The sequence below is a fragment of the Megalobrama amblycephala genome, linkage group LG16 (assembly GCF_018812025.1).
Source record: "Megalobrama amblycephala isolate DHTTF-2021 linkage group LG16, ASM1881202v1, whole genome shotgun sequence".
NCBI lineage: Eukaryota > Metazoa > Chordata > Actinopteri > Cypriniformes > Xenocyprididae > Megalobrama > Megalobrama amblycephala.
Window position 1 is genome coordinate 25,187,335 of NC_063059.1, and position 27,444 is coordinate 25,214,778.

General features: G+C 37.2%; 1 protein-coding gene and 1 long non-coding RNA gene across 2 annotated transcripts in view; one reads left to right on the forward strand and one right to left on the reverse strand.

Moving 5' to 3' along the window:
* The first annotated feature begins 4,031 nt into the window (after positions 1-4,031).
* The window catches only part of rtn4rl1b (reticulon 4 receptor-like 1b), a 201,631-nt gene continuing 178,218 nt past the window's right edge, over positions 4,032-27,444 (forward strand). The window contains exon 1 of the mRNA XM_048161101.1: positions 4,032-4,912. Coding sequence (XP_048017058.1) covers positions 4,900-4,912 — 13 coding nt within the window. The 5' untranslated portion in view covers positions 4,032-4,899. The remainder of the gene's footprint in view (positions 4,913-27,444) is intronic.
* On the reverse strand, positions 24,263-25,364 carry LOC125248936. The gene is made up of 2 exons (XR_007180447.1): positions 24,944-25,364; positions 24,263-24,804 (listed from the first exon to the last, which is right to left on the reverse strand). It is a non-coding gene; the product is annotated as an uncharacterized LOC125248936 (long non-coding RNA).

Genomic DNA, 27,444 nt, shown 5'->3' on the forward strand with positions numbered 1-27,444 from the left:
CGTCAGAAGCGTCTTACCTGGGCTAAGGAGAAAAAGAACTGGACTGTTGCTCAGTGGTCCAAAGTCCTCTTTTCAGATGAAAGTAAATTTTGCATTTTATTTGGAAATCAGAAACATGTTGCTTGAATCCAGTGTGAAGTTTCCACAGTCAGTGATGATTTGGGCTGCCAAGTCATCTGCTGGTGTTGGTCCACTGTGTTTTCTGAAGTCCACAGTCAACACAGCCATCTACCAGGAAATTTTAGAGCACTTCATGCTTCCTTCTGCTGACAAGCTTTATGGAGATGCTGATTTCATTTTCCAGCTGGATTTGGCACCTGCCCATACTGCCAAAGGTACCAAAAGCTGGTTCAATGACTATGGTGTTACAAACTAACCTGACCTGAACCCCATAGAGTCTATGGGGTATTGTCAAGAGGAAGATGAGAGACACCAGACCGAACAATGCAGATGACCTGAATTCATGCAAAAGGAGGCCCAACCAAGTATTGAGTGCATAGAAATGAACATACTTTTCAGAAGCCTGACATGTTTAAAATCAAATTTTTTTATTGATCTTAAGAAGTTTTCTAATTTATTGAGATAATGAATTGGTGGGTTTTTGTTAATTGTGAGCCATCACACTTAAAAGAACCAAAGGCTTAAAGTACTTCATTCTGTGTGCATTGAATTTATTTAATACATGAGTTCCACAATTTGAGTTGAATTACTGAAATAAATGAACTTTTCCATGACATTTTAATTTATTGAGATGCACCTATATATATATATATATATATATATATATCTACAGCACAGTCCAAAATTTTGGAACCACTAAGATTTTTAATGTTTTTAAAAGAAGTTTCGTCTGCTCACCAAGGCTACATTTATTTAATTAAAAATACAGTAAAAACAGTAATATTGTGAAATATTATTACAATTTAAAATAACTGTTTTCTATTTGAATATATTTCACAAAGTAATTTATTCCTGTGATGGCAAAGCTGAATTTTCAGCATCATTACTCCAGTCTTCAGTGTCACATGATCCTTCAGAAATCATTCTAATATGCTGATCTGCTGCTCAAGAAACATTTAATGTGTACAATTGTACAAAATATTTGTGTACAATATTTTTTTTCAGGATTATTTGATGAATAGAAAGTTCAAAAGAACAGTGTTTATCTGAAATCTAATCTTTTGTAACATTATAAATGTCTTTACTGCCACTTTTGATTGATTTAATGCATCCTTGCTGAATAAAAGTATTCATTTCTTTAATTTCTTTTCAAAAAAATAAAAATAAAAATTACTGACCCCAAACTTTAGAACGGTAGTGTATAATGCTACAGAAGCTTTGTATTTCAGATAAATGCTGTTCTTTTGAACTTTCTATTCATCAAGGAATCCTGAAAAAAAAGTACACAACTGTTTTCAACATTGAAAATAATCATAAATGTTTATTGAGCAGCAAATCAGCATATTAGAATGATTTCTGAAGGATCATGTGACACTGAAGACTGGAGTAACGATGCTGAAAATTCAGCTTTGCATCACAGGAATAAATTACTTTGTCAAATATATTTAAATAGTACACAGTTATTTTAAATTGTAATAATATTTCACAACATTACTGTTTTTTACTGTATTTTTAATTAAATAAATGTAGCCTTGGTGAGCAGATGAAACTTCTTTTAAAAACATTAAAAATCTTAGTGGTTCCAAACTTTTGGACTGTACTGTATATATATATATATATATATATATGTGTGTGTGTGTGTGTGTGTGTGTGCAAGATTGTATTCAATGTTTGCCAGCCTACTACATTATTACTACTACCATGATTTACTCACCCTCAAGCCATCCTAGGTGTATATATCTTCTTTCAGACGAACACAATCAGAGATATATTTAAAAATATCCTTAGTCCTCCAAGGTTTATAATGGTTGTGAATGGGGGGGGGGGGAAGGGGGATGTCGCATCAAAATGAATGCATCCATCCAAAAAAAAGTAATCCATTCGACTCCAGGGCAGGGCCGGGTCTAGGGGGGGGGCTAGGGGGGCATTGCCCCCCCAGAATTTCCTTGTGCCCCCCCAAAAATGTGCAGCCAACAATAAAAATGAATAAGCCTACATAAACATTAAAAACGTCTTATCTATTGAATAAGGATCGGCCACTTTAATCACAGAAAAAAAAGTGAATATTATGCTTATAATGATATTTAATCTCACAAAAATGGACTTAAAATCCAAAAACATGCGAACTGGGAAGTAACGAACATTAATCAGAAAACACGTCGAAAACAAGTGTACACCTAATCTTCAAGCAAGTAGCCTAAAAAAAATATCACAATGAGGATCACATCTGCATCAGCCGAACATATTTTCTGCATGCTGAGATAGCTGTCAGCGAACATTTCCTCAGTAATTTCGTTAACAATGAATAATTTGAACATTATATCCAGGGGCGGCGCTAGGGGTGGGCTAAGGGGGCTGGAACCCCAAATGTTTTTCCAAAAGCCCTGAATCTTTCAGGTTTGAGGTTTCTGTGCTGCGTGTTTTAAAGAGAAGTGTGCATCCGAAAATACAATGTAGACTGAGACTCTATATCACAACTAAAAAGATGTTTGAGCCCTCTTTCATGACCAGGTACAAATCAATGCTGTTTCTTTGTTCCATTTGCACTCTGTACATGGGTTGAAGCTCTCAGTTTTGAGCTTCCAAAGTGCACCAGACTGATGCATTTAACCTTAAAATACACAAAAATTTCTTACCGGGGGGCATGCCCCCGGACCCCCCTAGATGATGATATATAATGTACATTTTATGAACTTTAACCAAGAATACTACAAAAAACGCTCCTTTCATGTCAGTAAATTAAAATGTCATTGGACAAATATAGATTTCGGTTAAGCCCCGAATGTTTACAATGTCTGGCTCCGCCCCTTATTATGTCCATAAATAATTCACATGGCCTACATAGCCAGTAAAAATTAGGCTATAGCCTATAATTTGTTAGCCACAAGACAATTCTTGATGAATCAAAAAAACAAAAAGTTAGCTATGAATATTAGCCTAGAAAATGCTGCCCTACCAAAATTTTTGATTGCCCTCCCAGTCCAGCAAGCCTAGTACCGGGCCTGCTCCAGGGTGTTGATAAAGGCCTTCTGAAGTGAAGCGATTCCTTTTGGAAGAAAAATATCCATATTTACAACTTTATAAATTCAAATAACTAGCTTCCGGCAGACGACCGTACGCAGAATGTGCAAGACGACTTGCGCCAAATAAGTAATCCGCTGACGTGATGTATGACGCAGGATGTAAGAGTATTGTAGCTTAGACGCCTCTCACGGTTCAAACAAATATGGCTGTGCAACAAATTTTAAGCTCCTCTTCTCGTTTTAGACTTCTAATTTGTGACCGGTGTTTTGTTTTGCTCTCTCCTCTGCGCCTCCGTGTTTGTCATTGCATCCTGTTAAAAGGTTGCTCTTCTGCCCAAATCGACTTGTGCATTCTGTGTACGGTCCAGAAGCTAGTTATTTTAATTTATAAAGTTTTAAATATGGATATTTTTCTTACAAAAATGCATCGCTTCACTTCAGAAGGCCTTTATTAACCCACTGAAGTCGTATGGATTAACCTACTTTTTTTTAAAAGATGGATGCATTATTTTTGACAAAACGCAGCCCCCCATTCACAACCATCATAAACCCTGGAGGACTAAGGATATTTTTAAATATATCTCTGATTGTGTTCCTCCGAAAGAAGATCGTCATATACACCTAGCATGACTTGAGGGTGAGTAAATCATGGGATCATTTTCATTTTTGGGTGAACTATCCCTTTAAAATTTCAGTTAAAACAAATATGACGATTTATTATCAACAGAAACTCAACATATTATGTCATCTGAACCACATTAATAATCTAAGTTGACTTGACAAAAGAAAAAAAAATTGTGATAACAAATCATGAAAATATTTTTTTACAGTGTAGAGACCGAGAGAGAGAGAGAGAGAATAAATCTAAACAAGAATATATCAAACACTAAACCAACACATGGTAATGTCAGATTATTTTGGGGAGAGAGGGAGAGAGAGGAAGAACAGACCATAAGTGAATTGAGAGCCCCATAAGCTCTGAGGTATCACAGGCACGCGCATCTCTCAGCTGGAGCGCATCATCTGTTCATTCCGCCACTCGACTCTCGAGCCACTCACTCACCGCGCTCGATATGTGAAGGTGTAACGCTCATGTATGTGATTTGTCTGTGTCCCGAAACCCGAAATATCTGGACGAGATGCTTTCAAAAAGGTGGATTGTTGGAGATTTTGTATGGAGGCAGCGGGACACCTCCCCATAGTTCGGCATAGAGTGTCTCTGAAGAGTGCACGAGAGACCGTCACCAGAGTTGCCGCGGCTCGGATTGAGGACCATCTGCTGAAATTACTCAACAATCTGTGTTTTAGAGGGATAACCAAATTTCAAACGTGTCAGTATCTCGCTATAAGAGCTTTTAGAGCATTTTGGATAATATACAACAATACTGCTTGTTTCGTGAGGGTCGCTGAGAGCTGAACTACACCACCAGGTGCCCCTGCTTAATCTATTCACTGGATAACAACAATTAATACTGCAGAATGTGTTCCTCTCCTTTTGGACTGCTCTCAGTTGCATCTTGTGAAATATTTGCTCGGGACCACACAGGATGAAATGGACATCAGCACTGCAATAAATTAGCCTAATTGAAATTCAGTGAGAAGTCTCCTCTGAGCTATAGGAGTACATACATTTATGTATTCTGATTAAATCAGACAGCGTTTGATAGATCGCTTGGCATCTTACTGACAGTGTGACGTCTGGAATACAAGAATAAATGAACCTGAGTGGACAGACAGAGAATTAACAATATCCAACATGTTTAAACGGGGTAAGTGCCATTTAAAACTTTTATCCCTGCTGTTTTTAAATAGACAGAAGTTGATTTTTTATTTTGAGAATAGCCTATTTATCCTAGATAATAATGTTTTTTTCTAAATAAAGATGAGAGTATATAGGTTGTGTGGAATCACTCCATGCTAGGTGGATATTTGTAATTAATACATATATTTTTTTTTATTCTTATTTTTTAAATATATGTTTTTATTTATGTTTCTATTTGAGCTGTTCTTCATGTCATAAAGGGTTTTTATTATAGATTAAGATGCTTGTTGCAGTATTTGCAAAAACTATAAAGTCTTAATTTTTTATATATATATATATATATATAAATTTAATGATTTATTTTTTTATATATATATATACATACAAATAAGGATGCTTGTTGCAGTATATAAGGTTTTGAAAGTTTATTTAAAAGGCTGCTAAGTACAGATCTCATCCATGATCATCTTTCCAGAATCATGTGTGTCTGCCCCCGGGTAAGCTCAGCGTAAAGCAGATGTGTTTAAAATATTCATCATCATATCATGAAATATTTTCTTAAGATGCTAGTGGTGGGTGCCGCACTGCAGTTTATGGCCGGTTTTTCATCTGAAAGCATTGTGCTGTCTGCCTGGCTACAATATATTTCTCTTGGTGGGTTAAACAGGTTTGGCTCCGACAGTCTGTCACAATTATTTATGGACATTGTTTATGATCAAATGATGAAGTGTAAGGAGTCAATAGTATGTCTATAGTTTAACTGGTTAGTGATGAAGCTGTCAGTGGGAGACGGTTCAATGACCTGCAGATCATTGCAAAGACTTGTTTTCACTAGATCTGTGATTGTCAGTCCTGGTCCGGGAGTATCCCAGCAGTGATCCTTATTTAACACACCTGATGTATATCGTCGGCTCTTTAGTAGAGGCTCCAAGACCTGAAAAGGGTGTGTCAGATTAAGGAGACTTAAAATGTGCACTGCCAGGATCAGAATTGACCACCCCTGCACTAGATCAGATCATGTGCGATTAAACAGATCATAAATCTTACTGTTTAAAGATTACTATGACATTTCAATTCCCCCACTTTTAATCATCTCTAGATCTTTTGCATGGCATGGCACTATCACAAGCTCTGAGGATGCTGACTGCTATAACTGTGTATAGCGAGTCAGTTAGGAAAACTGAATTTCCTTGGAGGAGGCCCAAAGCTTAACACAGAGACAATTGTTATTTCAATAGACTTGACGTAAGAACAAAACACATCTATCAAGCCTCTCACCGGCATGCTAAAGACCCCTTATGAATGCCCGTGAGGAGCCTGTGGTGCAGATATGAGAACAGTGGTTGGTTTTTGAACTGATTTAGATCTGATTTTCATTTACCTCGAAATAAACCGCCACCTCTAGTGTAGGTTTGCAACATCTTTTTGGAGACATTTGGTCCCGCATATTTTGGGACATACTGTAATCATTCTTTTTACCAACTCATTGAGAAGTCTCATTGAGTTTTTGTTTAAATGGCTGTATCGAAATGAAGTCGTTGTGAATATTATTAACTTCAAACTTGCGAGCATACACACACATTGGGTTGCCAAGTTTAATGGGGACTTTACATAGACATAATGATTTTTATACTGTACAAACTGTATATTCCAACCCCTAACCCTAACCTTACCCACAAACACAACCCTTGCAGAAAACTTTCTTCATTTTTACATTTTCAAAAAACATCATTCTGTATTATATATAAGCTGTTTTCCTCATTTGGACCAAAAAATGTCCCCACAAGGTCAAAAATGAAAAAAAAAAAAAAAAGTTTTACATCTCACCCATGTGTTACAATGCTACTCAGTATCACCAATAAATAAGACCTGTAAATTGGCTTCAACAAAATGGATACCACTGGCAACAATTATCAACCGCATGACAAATGATAAGGTCATCCAATTGAGTAACTGTGTTGGGTTTTATTATTTGTTTGGTTTGGGTTTTTTATCATTATGAAGAAAATTTGTTTTTAAAAGTCAGATGAGTTGCTTTTAGGCTAATGAGGTTTCTTTGCTCTGTTGGGTATTAATTGGTCTTTCACTTCAGAGTGCATTAGAAATTACGGAAACATTATGCAGTAGTTTTCTGTTGTGTCTATGTCTATAAGAAAATAGTGAATTTATTGGACGCTTTTAACTGGTGTGAAATTTTTTTAGAAACGTCCGGCCTAACTGGTTGTGTGGCAGTGCCCTGTGTGCCAGTCTCAGCAGGGCTGTGCTGTTTCTTCTAGTAAGAGGTCCAATTTCCTGACATTTTTCCTCAATTTCCCCCCAAACCAACTTAAACACACAGGCATGTTTTGGTCTCGGTTGGTTTAATATAAAAGTGCAGCCACACTTATCCTGCCCAGTCTGCCTCCTATTTTCTGTCTTTCTGTTTCTCTCTATCTTCTGCTTGCACTTTTTCTGACAGCTGTTTAAATTGAAACATGTATATATGATGCTACATGGTACTGTATATTCAGATTCCTGAAGCTTATCTGAAGGCAGTGCTTCAGACTATAATTGGTTTGTTGTGCTGAGTTGTCAGTATAATGGCCTCATTTCAAAATTCAGCCTTGAAACATTGTCAGGCTCAGAAATCCAGCCTGATCTACATCTGGTGACAAATATAATCTGTGCTCGAGTTGATCCACAAAACAAAAAACAGGCATAACCCACACCTGCAAGCAAACCAAGGAGATTTTCCCTGCAAAACCTCTGCAATGAAATGAGAGAAATAACTCTTGTGAATTAGCTATGATTATGCAGCTGTGAGTGGAGAAAGTTGGTATTCAGATGTGATCCTAGACAATGTTGTTATGGGCAGATGGATGGGAGAGGGAAGCGGCAGTTGGTAAGCAAAAGAGGGAACACCTGTGGCCTGACACCACTCTCCTGCACAGCTGCTCATATTCTCCATTTCTGAGACCTTCACTCATCACCACAAACACCCCCAGACTGAAATTCAGAGTAACTAGAGACAACCTTTACAGCCTGCACCTGCTCAGCTGTTATTTGGGCTACCCCTTATTATTTGTAATTTCCAGCACCAATGAAACCGCAACCGCGATTGTTTTCAAACAGGTTTCTGAAAGACTCACCTTTGTTCTACCAAAAGGTAGTCCTGTCCAAAAAAAAAACACACTCCATTGGTTGAGCCAGAAGTTGATATGTCGGACAGCTCAAAGAGCCACAGAGCCAAAGTGTTTATGATGGCTTACTTATAGTAACTGTAATATACATTAACAATAAAAATGACATACTTCACATTTAAAGCTTAAATGTTTACCACAATCAATCTTCAGCATCATTTTCTCATTTTCACAACAGTGTCATTCAATAGTAAAAGAGTGATAGCAGTACATTTTCCTTTGCCATAATCGATGTTATAGAGTGCAACAGTTGGGTTCTTGAAGTTAAAATCCCATTCATTTTCTCCACAGGGAAATTGATTTTTAACTATAACTTATAAACCTTTACTGAGAGAGTTACTGTGATCTACAAGGTTGTTAATCGATGGTATATGCTTTTGTTGAAGCCATCAGACTGCATTATTTAAACTTATTTAATAAAAAATTGTTTAACAGTGGAATTTCTGGTGAAATACAAACCTTTTTTGCCACAAAATCTCCACCAATCAGAGAATTGCAGCAAGAACTCTCTAGCGTCCACCCACCATAAAACACTGCAAATACGTTCCCTACATTCTCAAAATACTTAAGCATTTGTATGCATTATATGCATATTTTGCAAAAATGTAAAATATATTGTTCTTTTTAATATATGTAATCAATGTTTAGATCAATAATTTCATATTTCTCCATCGTTTTTTTATGATTGTCATTTGCAAAGCTTTATGGGATTGTAGTTTTTTCCCTCATTAAAGCTTTTAAATGGATGGTTGATTATGATTTCATTTTTTTTAACTTTAGTTAGTGTGTAATGTTGCTTTTTGTGCATAAACAACATCTGCAGAGTTACGACGCTCAAAGTTGAATGCACAGGAACATATTTTCTTTTAAAGAATTTGCTGTTTAAATACTAAACGGCTGGTATGAACTACAGCGAGCTTCTTCCTGGGTTAGTGACATCACTAACGCTAAAATTTACATAAACTCTGCCCCCGAGAACACGCAACAAAGGGGGTGAGGCCATGTTGGGCTGCTTTAGAGAAGAGGAAGAGTTGTTGTATTAGAGTGTTGTTAAGATGCCATCATTTTATGCCGGACTTCTTCACAAACGAGGGTCAAATCAACACTGGATTTGCACGAAAGATAAACATGATGGCACATGCTAGTCGATGAGTTGAATCAACTCTACAGCAACTACATAAATTTATCCACTAACAATTCAGAAATGTCCAGTTGCATTCTAAAAGTTGTAACTTCTTCCTGAGTCTCTCCATCAGTGTTTGAACAATGACCGTTACTGACAATCGTCATTTTGGCTGCGTGAGATTCTCCAGCTTTGTTGTTGTTGAGCAACTGAAGCGCGAGCTGTTAAAGCTCTGCCATCTTTTGGAAAGCGGCCGGGACACACAAAAACGGCAAGTTTTTGCTCACACCCAAATAGGGGCAAATTTGACAAGCTATAATAAATGATCTGTGGGGTATTTTGAGCTGAAACTTCACAGACACATTCTGGGGACACCAGAGACTTATATTACATCTTGTGAAAGGGGCATTATAGGTCTCCTTTAAGTACACATTCTTTTTGTCCAATTTTCAAATAATTTTTTGCTTCAAATCAAAGTATGTAATGTCGTGATTTACTTTGTAGCTGGTTGGTTTGGTTTGTGGCTTGTAACTCTTAAATGAAGACTTTTTTAAAAAGAACTATGGGAGAAATATTTCCAGAACCAAGGCTGCTAAAAGTGACATGTGGCCAAGTATTGTGACCCATACTCGGAATTTGTGCTCTGCATTTAACCCATCCAAGTGCACACACACAGCAGTGAACACACACCCGGAGCAGTGGGCAGCCATTGCTGCGCCGCCTGGGTAGCAGTTGGGGGTACGGTGCCTTGCTCAAGGGTCTCACCTCAGTCGTGGTATTGAGGGTGGGGAGAGCGCTGGATATTCACTCCCCTCACCGACAATCCCTGCCGGACCTGAGACTCGAACCCATGACCTTTGGGTTACAAGTCCAACTCTCTATCCATTAGGCCATGACTGCCCCCAAAAGAGTGGATGGGTACTCTTGCACTCTATTACGCAGTGCTCTGGAATACTTGATTCTGGTCAATCTGATATTTCATCTATTCGTCATCCACAGGTCAATATTATTTCCCTTAAGCACTGCAAAGTCCCCAGTTTGTCAAATATGCACATTACTCTTTATTAAGAAAAACATAAAATGTTAGCAACTTTTTTTTAGATTGGCTAAAGATATTTTTTTATTTAACTTAGGAACCCTTCTGAAGCGAAAGAAGAAAGCATAATATGTAATTTTTTTTCTTAGCTCAGTGTAATTCAGTAGTGTATTAATACATATGCTCTGATCACATCACTGGACTTCAATTACCACACAGCTATGAAACATGCCTCAGACCTCTTTGCATGCCAAACAGCTCATTTCCTGAAGGACACTCACTGAATGACAAAAGGATGAGCGCAGAGGCCAGCAAGCAGCATCGCCTGTCATCTTACCCTATCCCATGGGACATAAATTCTTATCATTCCAGCTTTCGGTAATTATAAGTAATTAGTTGCACAGGAAGTGGTATTTTAATGAGTGTCATTTTCTACTTATGCCCTCATCTTTGTGCACCTTTTGACCGGGCACAGGACACACTTGGTTAGGATGAATGTTTTATTCTAATTGTATGCGCTCGTTTTGCTTCTACATAGACAAATGAATCTAGTTTTTTAACTCCATAAGGGTGACTTCCACTGGCATTAGAATGATGACTGTACATTATAAGAATGAGTGTGCAATCTGGATGCCTGTACCTGACATTTTGTCTTGCAACAATGTTCTCATTAACTCATAATTCATACACAAACTGTAATTAAATACACATTTCCTGGCTGCTGTGGTGTCCAGAAGGGAGGAAGTCTCCAGCGTAGCACGTGGCATCTCTAAGTGCCCTTTACCAACACCTGAAATCTCAGCACAAATATCTCTCATCTGTCTTTGGAGTGGAAATGAGATGCTGGCTTGGTCATTAGTGGATGATAATGAGGTAAGAGAGACAAACAACCCTAAGCCCTGTTGGTTTTGTTAATATTAATAATTAATTTCTGATTAAGTGACTAATTGCGGTGGAAAGGTCAATGTCAACGTAAGGTCCGTTGATGTTAGGAGATGAGTAGAGTAGAAAGGAAGGGAGGTGGGAAAAAAACGTCATCCCCTTTCAACTTGGGTACGTGCCATCAGATTTTTGAACGAAGGATTGTTTCAGCTTAATGTTGCATGAAAAGTATATAATATTTATATAATATTTAAATATTTATATATATATTAGGGTGTGATGGCACATGTATTCATCCCGAACTGTACAGTACGGACGCCACGGTTCAGTTCATGGAGTTAGACAACAAATACAGTCAGTCACAGGTGATCCACATTCCAGTCCGGTAATGCAACAATGTTTGCTAACCACCACAACAGGAAAAAGAGCAGAAGATGAACAGCGCATGTGCGAATGACCGTTTGAAAACAAGTCCTCTAGTACATACGCGTCAAATGTTTTTTTCTGTGCTCACGGACAAAGGCGCTCTCAACTGTGCACGAAATGGAGCATTGGGCTTAAGCTTTGAATGTTTAAATATAGTTTAAGTGGAGCAAATTGTAACATTTGTTTATTTTGTACTTTTATAACACAAGATGCTTTTTAGTTTTATAGCTGATTGTGACCAAATACCTTTTGTTTTTTATCAGCCCTGCAAAAAATATTTGACCTATGCAAGAGTACATTCTGTTTACTGTTTAGTGCTTAATACATTAAAGCAGGCTGTACTGTACCAACTACTTCGGGGTACTAAATGCCGCTAGGTGGAACAAACTGTAATTTGCACTACTGTTCTTTCAAAATTAATGAAAAAAAAAAAAAAACCTAGATTTTTCCCTTAACACTTTAGTTTAGGGTCTAATTCTCACTATTAACTAGTTGCTTACAAGCATGCATATTACTAGGATATTGGCTGTTTATTAGTTCTTATAAAGCACATATTAATGCCTTATCCTGCATGACTTTATTCTACATTCCTTAATCCTACCCACAATACCTGAACTTAACAACCTTACTAACTAAAAAGCAGTAATTAGGCGTTTATTGAAGCAGAAGTTAATAGTGAGAATTGGACACTAAAACTAAAGTGTGATAATTTTTCCTATTGTACCGAAACCGTGCCGATCGTGAACCCAAAACTGAGGTATGTACCAAACCATGACTTCTGTGTATATCTTATCTGGACTACAACACTAAGTAAGCCAGAATTACCACGGGGTCCCCTTCAAAAAAAAAAAAGGTGCATGATGGCCTGAAAGGATATGACAGTGCAACAGTGTTGACAGTCATCCCAAGCGTTCTAACGCTCCACTGACAGATACGCCCGAGAGATGCTTTCAGTCCCATAGTGCCATGACCAGTGAGTCCTGAGACAGGGATGCTATCCTCCCTGCAGGCTTTGGCTGGCATCTGTCACATTGCACTACTAACACATGACATGTGGATGGCGCTGGCTGAGGAACTGGATAATCATCGGGGATGCACGTAAATTCTAGAGAGAGCATGTGTGAATTGAAGCAGCCATGCAAAGATATACTGTACGGTACAGTGCATAAATCAATGTATATGCAAGGATAAGCTCACACATTGACACATATGCCTAGTCATGACAAGTCATGCTCTCTCTTTTTTATTATAACCGTGTTCTCAAAGTGTCCTTCAGAATCTGTTCATTTCTCGTGATAATGCTGGTTTTATGTTCCTGCTGTGCCGACCATAATGCAGATGATGGAAACAGTATCAGCATAGCAATACAGTGCATTTTAGAAAAATCTTTGCCTCTGATGGAAGTCTTTTTTATGGGTTTGTTTAATTATAAAACTCTCAGTGTGGAGCTTATAATAGCCAGAGACTATGAACTGACCGTAATCTTCCAGAGTCATTTTTAGACATCCTTTTGTTTGCCTCATTTCACTCTCTCACTTCTCTCCTGGTTCTCTACTTCTATCCGTGCTTTCTTCTATGAGATGAGACATAATATAGAAACTGGATGTGAATTGGATAATACTCACTTTCTTTATGTTGAGACAAACCTGATCATCATCTTGGATCGAGGCCACAGAAGGAATCTCAGTCATCGCTGGGCATTGTTTTACATTTTGCTTCTTAGATTGAATGAATCAGTGAGTGATTGAGGCCCTGAGAAAAAGAACCAAATAAGAAGCAATTCCTCTGTGTTATAAGGCCTTCTCTTGCCTGAAGGATCTTCATTGTATGATTGAAGCCAATTCAAAGATCAGCATTCCCTCCAAGATATTCTATCAATAACTCTACATTGGGGTGCCAGGCGCAAAGTCCTCCTGGGGGTAGAATGAGCCTGTTTATCTCCTTTTAAAAGCTAATATGGCCATATCCATGTTTAACCTTATGCACGGAGGAAAAAAGCTGTATGAAAGAAAAATAACAAGTGAGATAAATTTAACATCTCAAATGCATCGCAATATGATTAAATGGAGATTGAATGGAGAATCTTCATCCAAGTAATCTTAGTTTAAAATAGTGGTTCTCAACTAGGGAAACTTCCAAGTAGGCCATAGGATGAATTAAAGGGATTGTTCACTCAAAAATGATATTTCTGTCATTATTTACTCACCCTCATGTTGTTCCAAACACGTAAGACCTTCGTTCATCTTCGGAACATCCTAACCAATTTAAAGGCCCAGAAAGGTAGTAAAGACATCATTAAAATAGTCCATGTGACAGTATTGGCCGACACTGTGCATGTGAGCAGCACGACACATGCGTGTGATGCTGACTCAGGAGCTGGCCAATAGCGAGCCGGCATTCTAGCGTAGAACCCGGAAGCGCCGCACTGTGTTTACAACGTTAACAGCATAGGAGACTGACAGGGAAGAGATTGTTGAATAAAGTCATTATTTTTGTTTTGTTTTTGTGCACAAAAAGTATTCACATTGCTTCATAACATTAAGGTGGAACCACTGTAGTCACACGGGTTATATTAACGATGTCTTTAACTGGGCCTTGAAATTTGTTATGATGTTGCTGTCTAGGGAGGTCAGAAAGCTCTTGGAAAGCTCTTTGTGTTCTGAAGATGAACGAAGGTCTTACGGTTTTGGAACGACATGAGGGTGAGTACTTAATGACAGAATTTTCATTTTTGAGTGAACTAACCCTTTAATCATTTAAATAATCTGAAGAACCTTTTTTCTACTATAGAACCTTTTGCGGAATGGAAAAGTTCTATGGATGTTAAAGGTTCTTCATAGAACCTCTATTTTTAAGAGTGCATACTCCACATTTCTGTTAATAAAAAAGTTTTAAAACAATCAATTTTGTCATAATTATGGCAGAGGTACTGAAAATATCTTAGCCTATATGTGGGGAGACTGGGGGACCTTTGAATATTATGTTGGAGTCAACAAGGTTGAGAACAACTGCTCTAGAAGAGATTTTAACAATATTTCAAATTGTTCAGATACTCCCTAGATTAAAATCTATCAAAAAAATATATATATTTGAATATGAGCTAAAATGTTTCTAATCAAATTCTTCCAAAACCAAATGCTATGTTATCCATTCCTTTTATAGCTATTTACTCTTACTGTATGTCAACATTTGTGTCAAAGGGATTTTTTTTGGAGAATCATCTGAGACTAAGTTCTCTGTTAGATTTCAAGTTAATACATTTTCATTTGATTGTTTATAAGACGATATCACAGGATTTTATAAGGGCTTGATATACTTTGCAACTGAAAAGTCAGAAAACACTAATATATTTACTACGTTGATAGTACAAAGGTACTGCTGCAAACATCCACTCTTAGATTGTCTTCACAAGCCACTGTATGCTTGCGTGTCTCATATGTTACCATTTTGACATTAGAGCAGGTCATAAAATGTTAAACTGCTTCCTGTCCAAATAAACAGTAGATTAAATCTCCCAATGCATACTGAGTTTGGCAAATATTGCCACCCAAAACCAAACCCCTGGAAACCTCTGTGCCCTTTATACACACAGTTGCGGCACACACTTGTGTTCCGTTTCAAATCTATGTTCTACTTTATTTGATTTAAATTTGTATTAATTTCTGTATCCTGTTTGGTACATTTGCTAATTTAAAAGACATTCTCAATTAAATTGTGAATGCGCAACCCTGCCCTGAATCAGTGTGCATGATGTCAAGGTCTGAATTAAGCTCTCAATAGCAGTGTGAAGGCCACATAAAGAGATATTCCTGCATACAATACCAAAAAGCTACAAAGAAGAGATACTCTGATTTACTGTGGATTCAAAATACAGCTAATGATACAATTACTTTTTCAGCCACATTCTTGACACCCAAAACACACATTGCAGTATATCAACAGTGAACAGATTTGTTGAATTCCTCTATATTTATAGACACCAGAAATTCATATTACAACTGGACTGGTTTTCAGAGTATTGCAAGTTAATCAGTCTGCCTTGTATCCCATTCTCTTTATCTCTATATTTCTGTATCTTTGTGCACTCTCTAAACACCTGATACCTTTTAATAAAGGATGCAACAAAGCAATTTTAGCTTGTAACAATAATGAAAATCCACAGAAAAAGCATGCATCTCTTATCTTTTCATCCCAAACTACATTGTTCTCAGAACAAAAAGGCATTCAAATGAAAGCATACATGCACAATGTTTCTTTCCTTGGATATGGAGAAGGTTGAAAATGATATACAGATATGTAATCAGCTTTTTCATTAATACTGGAGCCCACTCAGCTAGAGATTGAAATGAGACTGCAGTAGTTTCTGGAACAGTGTGAGATATTCATTGCGTACATTGCTATGGGAGTGCAATCCTCCCTGTGCTACCTGTGACTCACCTTTATTGCAATCCATATCTGATGACCACAAAAATCATAGAAACCTGTGGATGGGCTCTTTTGACATGGGCCACACTGTAAAAAGTAGTATGCTATATCTACATACAATTTTGGCAACAGATTACAAGCAAAAGGCTATTATTAATTAAATTCTACAAATAGAATTGAGTTAGAATTAATCAAAATTAATTCCTTGAATGTCTACCATTTAAAACAAGTAAAATTTAAGTGAAATTAAATATATATATATATATATATATATATATATATATATATATATATATATATATATATATATATATATATCTGAATAACAGACAGACATCAAAGATGAATTAAGAACTTTTTTATTTTCTATTGCCAACATTCCTGATGATAACAAGCAGAATCACTGATGGAAAGAGAAACAGAGGTTACAGATGTTGATGTTGATTTTATTGAAAATGTTTGGTCACTATTATAGTGATCAGTGTTTCATTTAGTTGGGCAGTTTGACTCTTTGCTTTTTATGTCAGTTTGTGGTTTTTTTAATGGTGTTTGCTAATTGTACACATTTTAAATGGTTGACTTTTAAGGAATTAATTTGATTAATTCTAACTCAATTCTTATATGTTGAATTTAATTAATAATATTGCTTGTATACAGTTCCTACAATTTTATTGAGTAGACAGAGCATATTACTTTTTATAGTGTAAGAAACCACCAAGCAACCATATAGCAATGCACAAAAATCCCTTAGAACACCCTGGCAACCACTTACTACATTAGCATTGTGGCAGTATGGAAAAGCAACCGATATTTACTTCAAAATTACTTGTCAAAATTTATTTTTAAAATAATTGTATTAATTAATAGATAATATAATCTTGAATTACAATTATTATTATTATTTTTATTAGTAGTAGTAGTAGTAGTAGTATGATTATTTTTTTAAATTAAGATGTGTACATTTTATTTAAATTTTTATTTTATTTAATACTACTACTACTACTAATAATAATAATGAATTCATTTTGTATTAATATAATTTATTATTGTAAAATATTTTTAAATAAGATTCATACATTTTATGTAAAAAAAAATCTTTTATGTACAGTAATAATAATAATAATAATTTGAATTAATAAGTAATCTAAAGGCTATACTGCATGTTGCATGCTTAGACCATTCAATTTAAATGCTATAAAAAGACATGACCTAGATTCCAGCTGTAATTGATTTGTCCTGTAGTGAAGCTTTTTATTTACTTTCATTACTCTAAAGTCTTTAAACTCTATTTCAGTCTAAGTGTGATTGAAGCTTTTAGTGTCAGGACAACCTCTGGGAGAGCCATTGGTTTAGCAGATTTGCCCTTGTCTCTTGTACCACAGCCATATCAGTAATTCATCTAGTATAAACAACAGAAGAGCAAGTGAACACTTTGTGCCAACCAGCTCATTTACACTTCCATATTCCCATATGAATGTCGTGCTTTTAGGCCACAATAAATCCTGTTTTATCCCCCATCTGTGTCTCTTCATTTAAACCACAAAAAACACCTCACCACAGAGCTAGAGAAAGAGCAATGTAATGCAATGAAAGAAAAACATTGCAACAAAAGAAAGATGCCACAGAGATGCATATTTTGTAGTGGATTAACATATTTTTAGAGGAGCCAAGGAGAATGTATATAAAATGTAAATTTAATGGAGAGAGAAATGAAAATGAGGCAAAGGCTGCAGCTGCAAGGACAGGCAATAGCTTATTTCGGGATATTAATGGAGGGAACTGGTATTCTTTGTCACGGTTGCTCTCTCCCATAATAGATCAGGAGGTTATGGCAGCCTTTTGCAATTTGCCGACACCACAAAGCCCAGCAACCAACCTCAGCTGGCCAATCAGAAGGCTGTATTCACCAAAGCCTTTGCGCCCATCTTTGGGCTTGACATCAAGACCTTACGTTACCAAGGGAGCTGAGAACTTCATTTCAATCACTTTGATTGTATTTGCATTTTACTTTGCTTAATTCACATCTTTGAGAGTCTTCTTTAAAAGTACACGGCACAAAGAAATTATGAGATTCACTGGAGGGTCTTCTATCAATGGAAATTTAAAGGAATACTGGAAAAATCTGACTAGTGGAAAGAAGTGGAGAGGAAGTTCTGATTGCAGTATGCAGAGGCTGATTAAGCAAGGACAGAGGGTCAGTTAAGGCTGTTCAGTTTGGTTATAATCATGTGTGTCTTCTAATACTATTCTAAAATTGATCAATTGACAGTAAAGACATCTGTAATGTTACAAAAAAAAACTTTTTAAAATAAATGTCATGAAAACAGAATAATATTAAGTATAAGAACTGTTTTTAACATTGATAATAAGAAATGTTTCTTGAGCATCAAATCAGCTTATTAGAATGATATCTGAAGGATCATGTGACACTGAAGACTGGAGAAATGATGCTGAAAATTCATCTTTGCTTCACAGGAATAAATTATATTCAGGAAGAAATTTATATTTTAAAATTTTAAAAATATTTCACAATATTACTGTAAGATGACTATAAAAATAAATCTGCATTGTTTATCCTTTTGATCTTTAATTTGTAAAATTACCAAAAATCTAACCTTTCATTGAAGGAAAGGGAAAATCACATTATGAAATAAATGTTTTTCTCCAAAACATGATCATGATCATGAACATAAAATTGTGCAGCCATGACTTCCTGTTCCACAGGAGAACAAATATGTGTAAACACAAAGGCCAAATTCCCTTAAAGGATCAGTTCACTTTCTAATAAAATTTTCCTGATAATTTACTAACCCCCTACGCTTTCCCTATTCTACTTACGGAACGAACGCAGCGCCGGTTCCATTTTTTCCGTAAGTAGAATAGAAAGAAAGACATGAACATCTTGGATGACATGGGGGTGAGTAAATTATCAGGAAAATGTTATTTGAAAGTGAACTAATCCTTTAATCATTCATCACAATGAGTAAAACCAAAGAATATAGTTCTGATGTGCAGCAAAAGATTGTTGGGCTTCACAAAATAGAAAGTGGCTGTAAGAAAATAGCTAAAGCATTGAAAATCCCAATTTCCACTATCAGGGCAATAATTAAGAAGTTCCAATCAACTAAAGATGTTACAAATGTACCTGGAAGAGGACGAGTGTCTAAATCGTCCTAATACACGGTGAGGAGGAAAGTTTGAGTGGACAAAGACTCTCCAAGGATCACAGCTGGAGAATTGCAGAGATTAGTTGAGTCTCAGAAAGCCTTAAAAAAATGGTCAAACAGCACCTACATCCCCACAAGTTGTTCGGGAGGGTTTCAAGAAAAATCCTCTGCTCTCATCCAGAAACAATCTCCAGCATATTCAGTTGTCAGACAAGACTGGATCTTCAAACTGGACCGGCTTCTATGGTCGGATGAAAATAAAAAAAGACCTTTTTGGCAGCAAACCCACCAGATGGGTTTAGTGCACACATGGATAGAAAGTACCCCACGCCCACGGTTAAATATACTGCTGGATTTTTAATGTTGTGGGCCTGTTTTTCTGCTGGAGGTCCTGGACATCTTGTTCATGGTATCATGGATTCTATCAAATACCAACAGATAAAAAATCAAAACCTGACCACTTCTGCTAGAAATCCAATAATGGGCCGTGGTTGGATCTTCCATCAGGACAATGATCCAAAACAAACATCAAAACCAACACAAAAATGTGTCACTGAGCACAAAATGAAGCTTCTGCCATGACCATCCCAGTCCCCTGACCTGAACCCTAAAGAAAATGAGTGGAGTGAACTGAAGAGAAGAAGCACCATCATGGAGCTGGAATCTGAAGGATCTGGAGAGATTCTGCATGAAGGAATGATCTCTGATCTCTTGTCAGGTGTTCTCCAAACTCATCAGGCATCAGCTGTTTTCTTGGCAAAAGGAGGTTATACAAAGTATTGAATAAAATGGTGCCAATAATTGTGGCCAACGTGTTTTGGAGAAAAACATTTATTTCATAATGTGATTTCCCTTCACATTCAGTTCTTTTCCTTAAATGAAATGTTAGATTTTTGGTAATTTAATGAATTAAAGATCAAAAGGATAAACAATGCAGATTTATTTTTACAGTCGTCTTTGATCATATATATCAAGGGTACCAACAATTTTGTCCACGTCTGTATGTGTAAAGCACTCCTTTTGAAAACCTGTACCATAGAAAATAGTTTTCAAGATAGCTGCCATCTTGTCAACTGTGAGCACACAACATACAGCAGGGATTGTCCTGGACTTCAATGAATTGAGCAGATTTTTTTCCTACTGAAAAGAAAAGCTATGTTTTCTATCCTCCAGTCCTTTCCAGGTCACATTTTTCTCTGTAACGGTTTCATTATTTAAGCTTCTCTTCTATTGCTCTCTGCCTTTGGGGTTCAAGAAAAATGTGCAATGCTTTAGTGAAAGAGAAACTACCTTGTGCTTACTCTGAAACTATACTATACATTATTCACAGCAGGTTAGGGTCATCGAAAGGGGCCGTTTAAGCTTTTACACACAAATGGAACCAAGATGCGACAAGGCCTTCTTTTCCTTTATTTTCCAACTTTAGCTTCAGTTTACAGTTAGTATGGCACTGATAGTCAAAGGAAGTAGTGAAAAATCAAATACATATTTAATTGCTATGAAATTGCTAGGAAATTTTGAACTCCATTAACATGCTACTAAAAAAGCTATCTAAAACCAGTTTACAATGCTAGCTGGTTTGACAGATGAAGATGATTTAGCAGATTGATCATCTAGCAGGTTGAAGAGCTTATGAGCTAACGTTAACCTGGCAGACCATTTTGGTTAAACTGTTCGGGATATGGCTTACCATCTTCCACAACATAATTGAGCTTAATAGCAGGGCATAGTACACTCTTAAAAATAACGGTTCCTTATTGGCATTGATGGTTCCATAAAGATGGAACCTTTTCATTCCACAAAAGATTCTTTATAGTGTAAAAAGACTCTTTAGAATATTAAAATGTTCTTCACACACATACAAAAAAAAAATGGTTCTTTGAGAATTATCACTGAAATTATTTTATGGCATTGCTGTGTAAATGCTATTTTGGAACACTAAATGTTTATCATACTTCAAGTGAATTTACATTTATAATGCTTTTCATTTCCTAAGATATTGTTCAAACCCTGCTAATATTGTTATGCTAATGAACTCACACAACCCCTAAAATTCCCCATGTCCCATATCACTCTTGTCTAATGGCACATGAATGAATACCGGCACAAACAAACAAAAAAACACAATAACAACCAAGACAAAAACCTAGCAGAAGGCTGTGGTCCACACATGAAGTCTCTCAATGCTGCCGCAATTATCTTGCTGATTGGCAAGGACACTGGCTTTATGCAGATGCAGCTGTGGTGAAGCAGGTGCATTAGCTGCGTGTGTGTGGCTGCGCTGGTATGAGTCCATCCACGGGCCCCATCTTCTGCAGAATATGACAGCGTCACAAAGCAGACACTGCAGACTGTTGTTCTGGGAAGTGGCCAGTTGGACAGGTGCTAGCGTTTAACATAAACAAATGCTTTAACCTACCCCATCATATGCGGCTCACCCTCATTCGGTATTTATGGCTGTTTTTGGCAGATTTTATTGGCTTCTATCCAGCTGCCTACATAAACATGCTTTCAAAGACTTGAGATGCCATTGCGTTGAGATTTAAATTGTTTCGAAATGTCACACTGTGACAGTGAACTTTAGAAAGCCTTGTTTGTTAAAATCTCCCTTTAGACTTTGCTCATCATTAGCCTGTTTTAAAGGGGTTATATGATGCTATTTTAAAAGTTCATTATTTTGATTATTGGGTGTAATAGAATAGGTTAACATGGGCCCTATCATATACCTGGCACAATGTGATGCCAGACACGACACGCGTTTTTTGCTAGTTTCAACCCAACGCAGTTATCATTTTCACGTCCAGCGCCAATGTTGTTTAAATAGCAAATGCACTCGCGCCCATCTGTTCGCCCATGGGCGTGCTGGTCTGAAAATGAGGTGTGTTCAGGCGCATTGTTGGCGTATTGCTATTTCGAGGCAACTGAAAACGACTGGACTGAAACCTGGTCTAAAGTCAATGGTGCAGTATTTTTTTTTTGTTATTTAAAGGGCGCATTAGTAATATACGCCTATAGGCGGGTGTACAGCGCGCGTACACACTGCTTGTTACACACACAGGGACACGCAGCAGCACACAAACATGCCAGATATTACAAATAAAAGGATTACAATGTAAAAGATTATTATTGTGTACATAAAGATAAAAATGCCTACATATCATAATGATTAGTCATTGCATGTATCAGAATTATTAGGGATGCACTGATATTTTGGGCGATACAGATAATTCTTTATATTTGAAAGCCGATAACCGATATATAGGCCGATAAATCTAAATCCAAATTTTTATATTATTTTTGAGAGCCTGATTACAAAGACAAAAGTTTCATAATTAAAAGCCATGTCCCAAGCACACAATTATAATGTTCTCATTATAATTTTATGTAGCCTATATGACAGATTTGCACTGCACATGTATTTTCCATTTTGAAGTGACTCCGATCACCACACTCCAATCACTCCAATTCAAAACCATCATGGTGAACAGTGCACATCTGAAGTGTCTCAGCTGAAGGAAATAATCCATTATTTATTGGCTTTAATATATCAGCCAAATTTTCTTATTGGGCTGATAACGACAACAGTAAAAATGAACATATATTGGCCAATACCGATATGGTGGCTGATATATCGTGCATCCCTAAGAATTACCTATTTGCAGTAATAATGAATGAAATTAGCTAATTATTTGACCAATCGTGGCAATACACACATGTATTTAAACTGACTCTTCAGGTTGAGGGTGTCTATATTCCGCCATGTAAATAACAATCTGCCATGATGCAAGTGCACCTGGCTTTTAAAGGGAATGGGAGATGAGATTCTGATTGGTTTATTGCACATTACGCCCAAAACACACCCATAACTCATTAAGAGACTAGGTACTACCCTTTTGGACCATGCGCCAGGCGTGCTGACCATTTTTTTCTAGCAAAAGTGGATTTGGACACGCCCTAAGTGCATCTGCGCTTCAGTCCACGTGTTTAGATAGTTAAAATTGGGTCCTTAATGTTCAAAAACATTATTTTTTATTATACTGTACATTATTGCAGCTGCTCTATTCCCAGTCTGTCTGAAACATGCTGATTTCTACAAAGCCCCTCCTTCTGAAAAGCTCAGAGTGCTCTGATTGGCCAGGTGACCCAGTGTGTTGTGATTGGCCAAACACCTCAAGCGTGTGTCTGAAAATATAACAACCCTTACCATAATCGCGAGCTTCAGCTTCTAAGGCTTCTAAAGCACATGTAAACACATTATTATAAAATAATAATAACGTCATCGGTTTTACCATATCATGATCAAGCCGACTGAACGGAAGCAACTTTGCAAGCACGACTTGAGTAGAATGTTTCACAGTGCTAAGTAGTCTTAGCCTGCTTTGTACTCTCCCAGGTTAGGAAGCTGTCCTCTGTAAAATGCAAACTTTTGGATTATACTGCTCAGGACACTGCTGGAACTTATCATTTTTAATGTTTTGCTGAGTGATGGTTATAGTTCATCAGTGTCTGAAACTGACAACGACAATGTGTTATTTCCAGTAGAGCACACACACTCCACTCTTTTTTCCATGGCTTGTTGGTTTGTTTTGGTGAAATCACAAACCAACAACAAAAATGTCTATCTATCTATCTATCTATCTATCTAAAAAACTATATTATAAAAATATTAAAAAGTATACATTGTTCACTTTTTAGTTTTTAACTTGAAAATGTGAATATTTTGCTTGAGATCTGTTCTGCTGATAAATACATTACATAGTTTATTTGTTTATCAAAGCCATAAAAGTTTGTTAAATTATTTGAGCATAACCTTATTAATATTCATGCAACATATTCTCTATTTTGTGACATCACAACCAGCACATATGCACTTCCTCTCCCAACAACTGTTCCTTCCACTTTTTTTAAAACAAAATGCCCATGAGTGAATTTCTCCTTTGAGTAAAATAATGCATGCTAAGCAAAGTTACACATACTTAAGTGTCACTGAGGCTTATGTCAAACTGTCCAAAAAAGCATGTTGGCAGAAAACATCTGTCACTGCGGATAGCTAATTATGGTAGGAACGTGCCTGAAGGTGTGTCAGAAACTCTGTGTTATCTTTATAAAAGATTGCCAGCATGCCTCCATCAAGAAACACAAGACGATCGCCAAGTAAACACATTGCAATTCAAAATGATAAATGGCCTGAGAAAGAATAAAAAGAGAGCAGAGAGATGCGATTGATGCATTAATCAGCACAGTACAGACACATCAATCTAACGGAAGAACTCCCCATTAATCCCAAACTTGATGCCTCTATACCCAGCTGAGGATCGGGATAATAGCAGATGGACAGTACGGCCCATCAGGCCTAAAGTCTTTATAGTAGTGTCAATACTACTGGAGTCCCTTATGTCTTCAGAAGTAATGAGACAAAAGCCCCAACCCTGAAAGAGTAATATCATTCATTATCCATGGCTAACAGGCTCTCTCTGGCTCCAGTGAAGGGCTGTTCCTGCATCCTGCAGTCTGCTGTCATTAGCCGGATGTCTTCATGGACTCCTGATGCAGAGACAGTGTTGGGAGGGTGGAGGACTATGTCGCTGGTGGGCTGGACTGGACAAATGGGTCCTGACCTCCACACATGGTGTCAATGACCACAACTGCTGCCTTAGTACACTGGGGGGAAAAAGAAGAAGAAAAAAAGGTTTTGTCACCTAAAATGCACTTCATGTAGGAACATCCAAGATTTATAAATTCTTTAAATAAGACTTCTCTTTTCCTGTTTGGACAAACATGAAGTCCCGCCCCAACTCACTGTACTGAGAGAGATGCCCCAGAGCGTTCTGATTGGCTGAAATGCACAAGCCAAATGTTTTTTCCCCCCGGTGTTTATAGACCCTATGGCTGTCACAATTGTGACTTCTCCGTATTCCCAATCCAGTGATATCAGCCAGGATGTAGTGCCATTATGTGTTTCCTAACAAGAAAGGAAACAACTGCTCATTTTCAGTATTTACAGCAAAAACACAAACATAAAAACACAAATTATGATATTACAGAAGCACCCCCACAAAACACGCAACCCACGTGCTTGTAAACCTTCGGGGAAGACCTCCTACATGCATACCCATGCGCAAACACTCTAAAGCACGGTAGGTTAACGCTAACCTCTATGAACATGCAGAGGTGCTATAAACATTTGCACCCACACATGCAAGCAAACAAGGCAGTCTGGCAACAGCAGTCACATGCAAGAGGATGCCAGCTGCTTTGCTTTGCACCAACAGAATGCTCGGGATGCGGAAAATGAAACGAAGTCTTCTATCCTTTGACCCATGTATTTACATGTGTCCTTCATTTCAGTGAAATGTTGCTCTCATAATGAGCATACATGAAGAGTGAGATACAATAAAAATACAGACAGCGCCATTTTCAGCTTCCTCCGTTTCAAGGCCTCCGGCAGGGATATTGCTCGGTTGCTTGCGATTGAGTGAGTGTGCATGTGTGCGTGCTCGGCCTCGAAATAAATAATTGATAGAAAAGGGAATTGTTAGCAAGTGGAGGATAATCACAGAGGCTCGGACTAATTGGAGAGTGTTTTTCACCTTGTTGCAAGAGCATTTAAAAAAAACCTAACCGGAGGGGATGTGAAATATGGACCTAAGACAAGGGAACAGGAACAGGAATGCAAGACCGACTGTTCCATTTATGATAAAATTCAATTAAAGATAGACTTCCTTCTGAATGGGGGGGAAAAATTACAATTGCAAGATGAATAGTGCTAAATGCAATTTGCATGCTGCAGACAATCACAATCTGGCATAATTTACAGCATTGCTCCACAACTGCAATACACACACATGAATTGTCTCTTTAAAATGCAAGTGAATGTCTAAAATATTTAAAAAAATATTTAAATAAAAGAGCGCCACACACCATACATCAATCGTGTCATATATATTTCACCATATAATGACTGTATTAAACATTCAACACACACACACACACACACACACACTCACACACACGTGTGTGTGTTCTTGTATACATGGTTTATGAGGACACAAATGTGTATAATGACATGGGTATTACAACGTAAACATGGTTTATGAGGACACTTCCTGTGTCGTCATAAACCGAATGGCATAAAAAACACTAAACGGTGTTTTTTGAAATTCAAAAAATGCAGACAGTTTTCTGTGATGGGTAGGTTTATATATACATATACATATACATATACAGTAAACACAAACATACATATAGTATGTGATAGCTGAATAACGTGGATGTAGAAGCACCTAACCCTGGTTGTAAGCCTAAAAAAAACATAAAACATAAAACATAAATTTGTCTCTCAAATATCCAGGAACATGTTGCATTTGTTGAAATCATGTTCATCTGTAGGGTCCATTTAGAAGTGTTGATTTGGGGATGAAACTGTTCTGCTTTGTATCTTGTACTTTGATAAGATTAGTTTAGGCAGAAATTGCCTTTAGGAAGACATCAAGTTATGGCTGCTTGAGCTTTTTTGACAAAAATCTGGCCTTCATAGCATAGCTTGCAGTGTACATTAGATACTGAAGGAACTCAGTAACAGAGCAGGAAAGAGCGTGGTATTGTGTTACGAGTAAACCGTGTTCCACCGGAGAGTTCAGGCGAACAGTTATTGTGTCCTGTGCGTTTAAGACAGCTCGATGATACAGAACTTACGATGGTGTTTTCAATCTGTGCTTTTGCCACTGCCTGTTGGCTTGCTGCAGGATTTGCTCTCTTCTCTCCTCTCTTCATGTTGAATTATTAAAAAGTGTTTTGATTCACTGAATTATTGTGAATTTGGGGCTGCGTCTCTCAGCAGCGCAGTCGCACCGCTTGTTTTTCATTCTTCGTTTCATTCTTCTTCAGCACCCAACCCCTTTTCCAAACCCTGTTTAGTCACGAATCAGCCCTCTTTTTCAGGGAATTGCTACCTGTCATATGGGGTAGGCGTTTTCCCTCCAAAGATATACCCTGATGTCTACCCCCTGCCTGCATGCTGAGCTATTTCTCTACATCTACATTCAGGTCAGCCTATAGTGAGAAATAAATAAATAAAACAAATAAATAAATAAATGCAGGGAGTGAAAGGGAGAGAGATCTTTTCATTCCCAGAATGCACTGGGAACTGCTTCCAAAATGGCACAGGATGCTTAAGTACTATCCCTGGGGATTTAAAACTCCTTCCCTGTCTTTCGATGAAAAAGGAATGGAAAACAGCATCAAATGTTCCTTGCTTTCCTTCTCTATCTATCTATCTATCTATCTATCTATCTATCTATC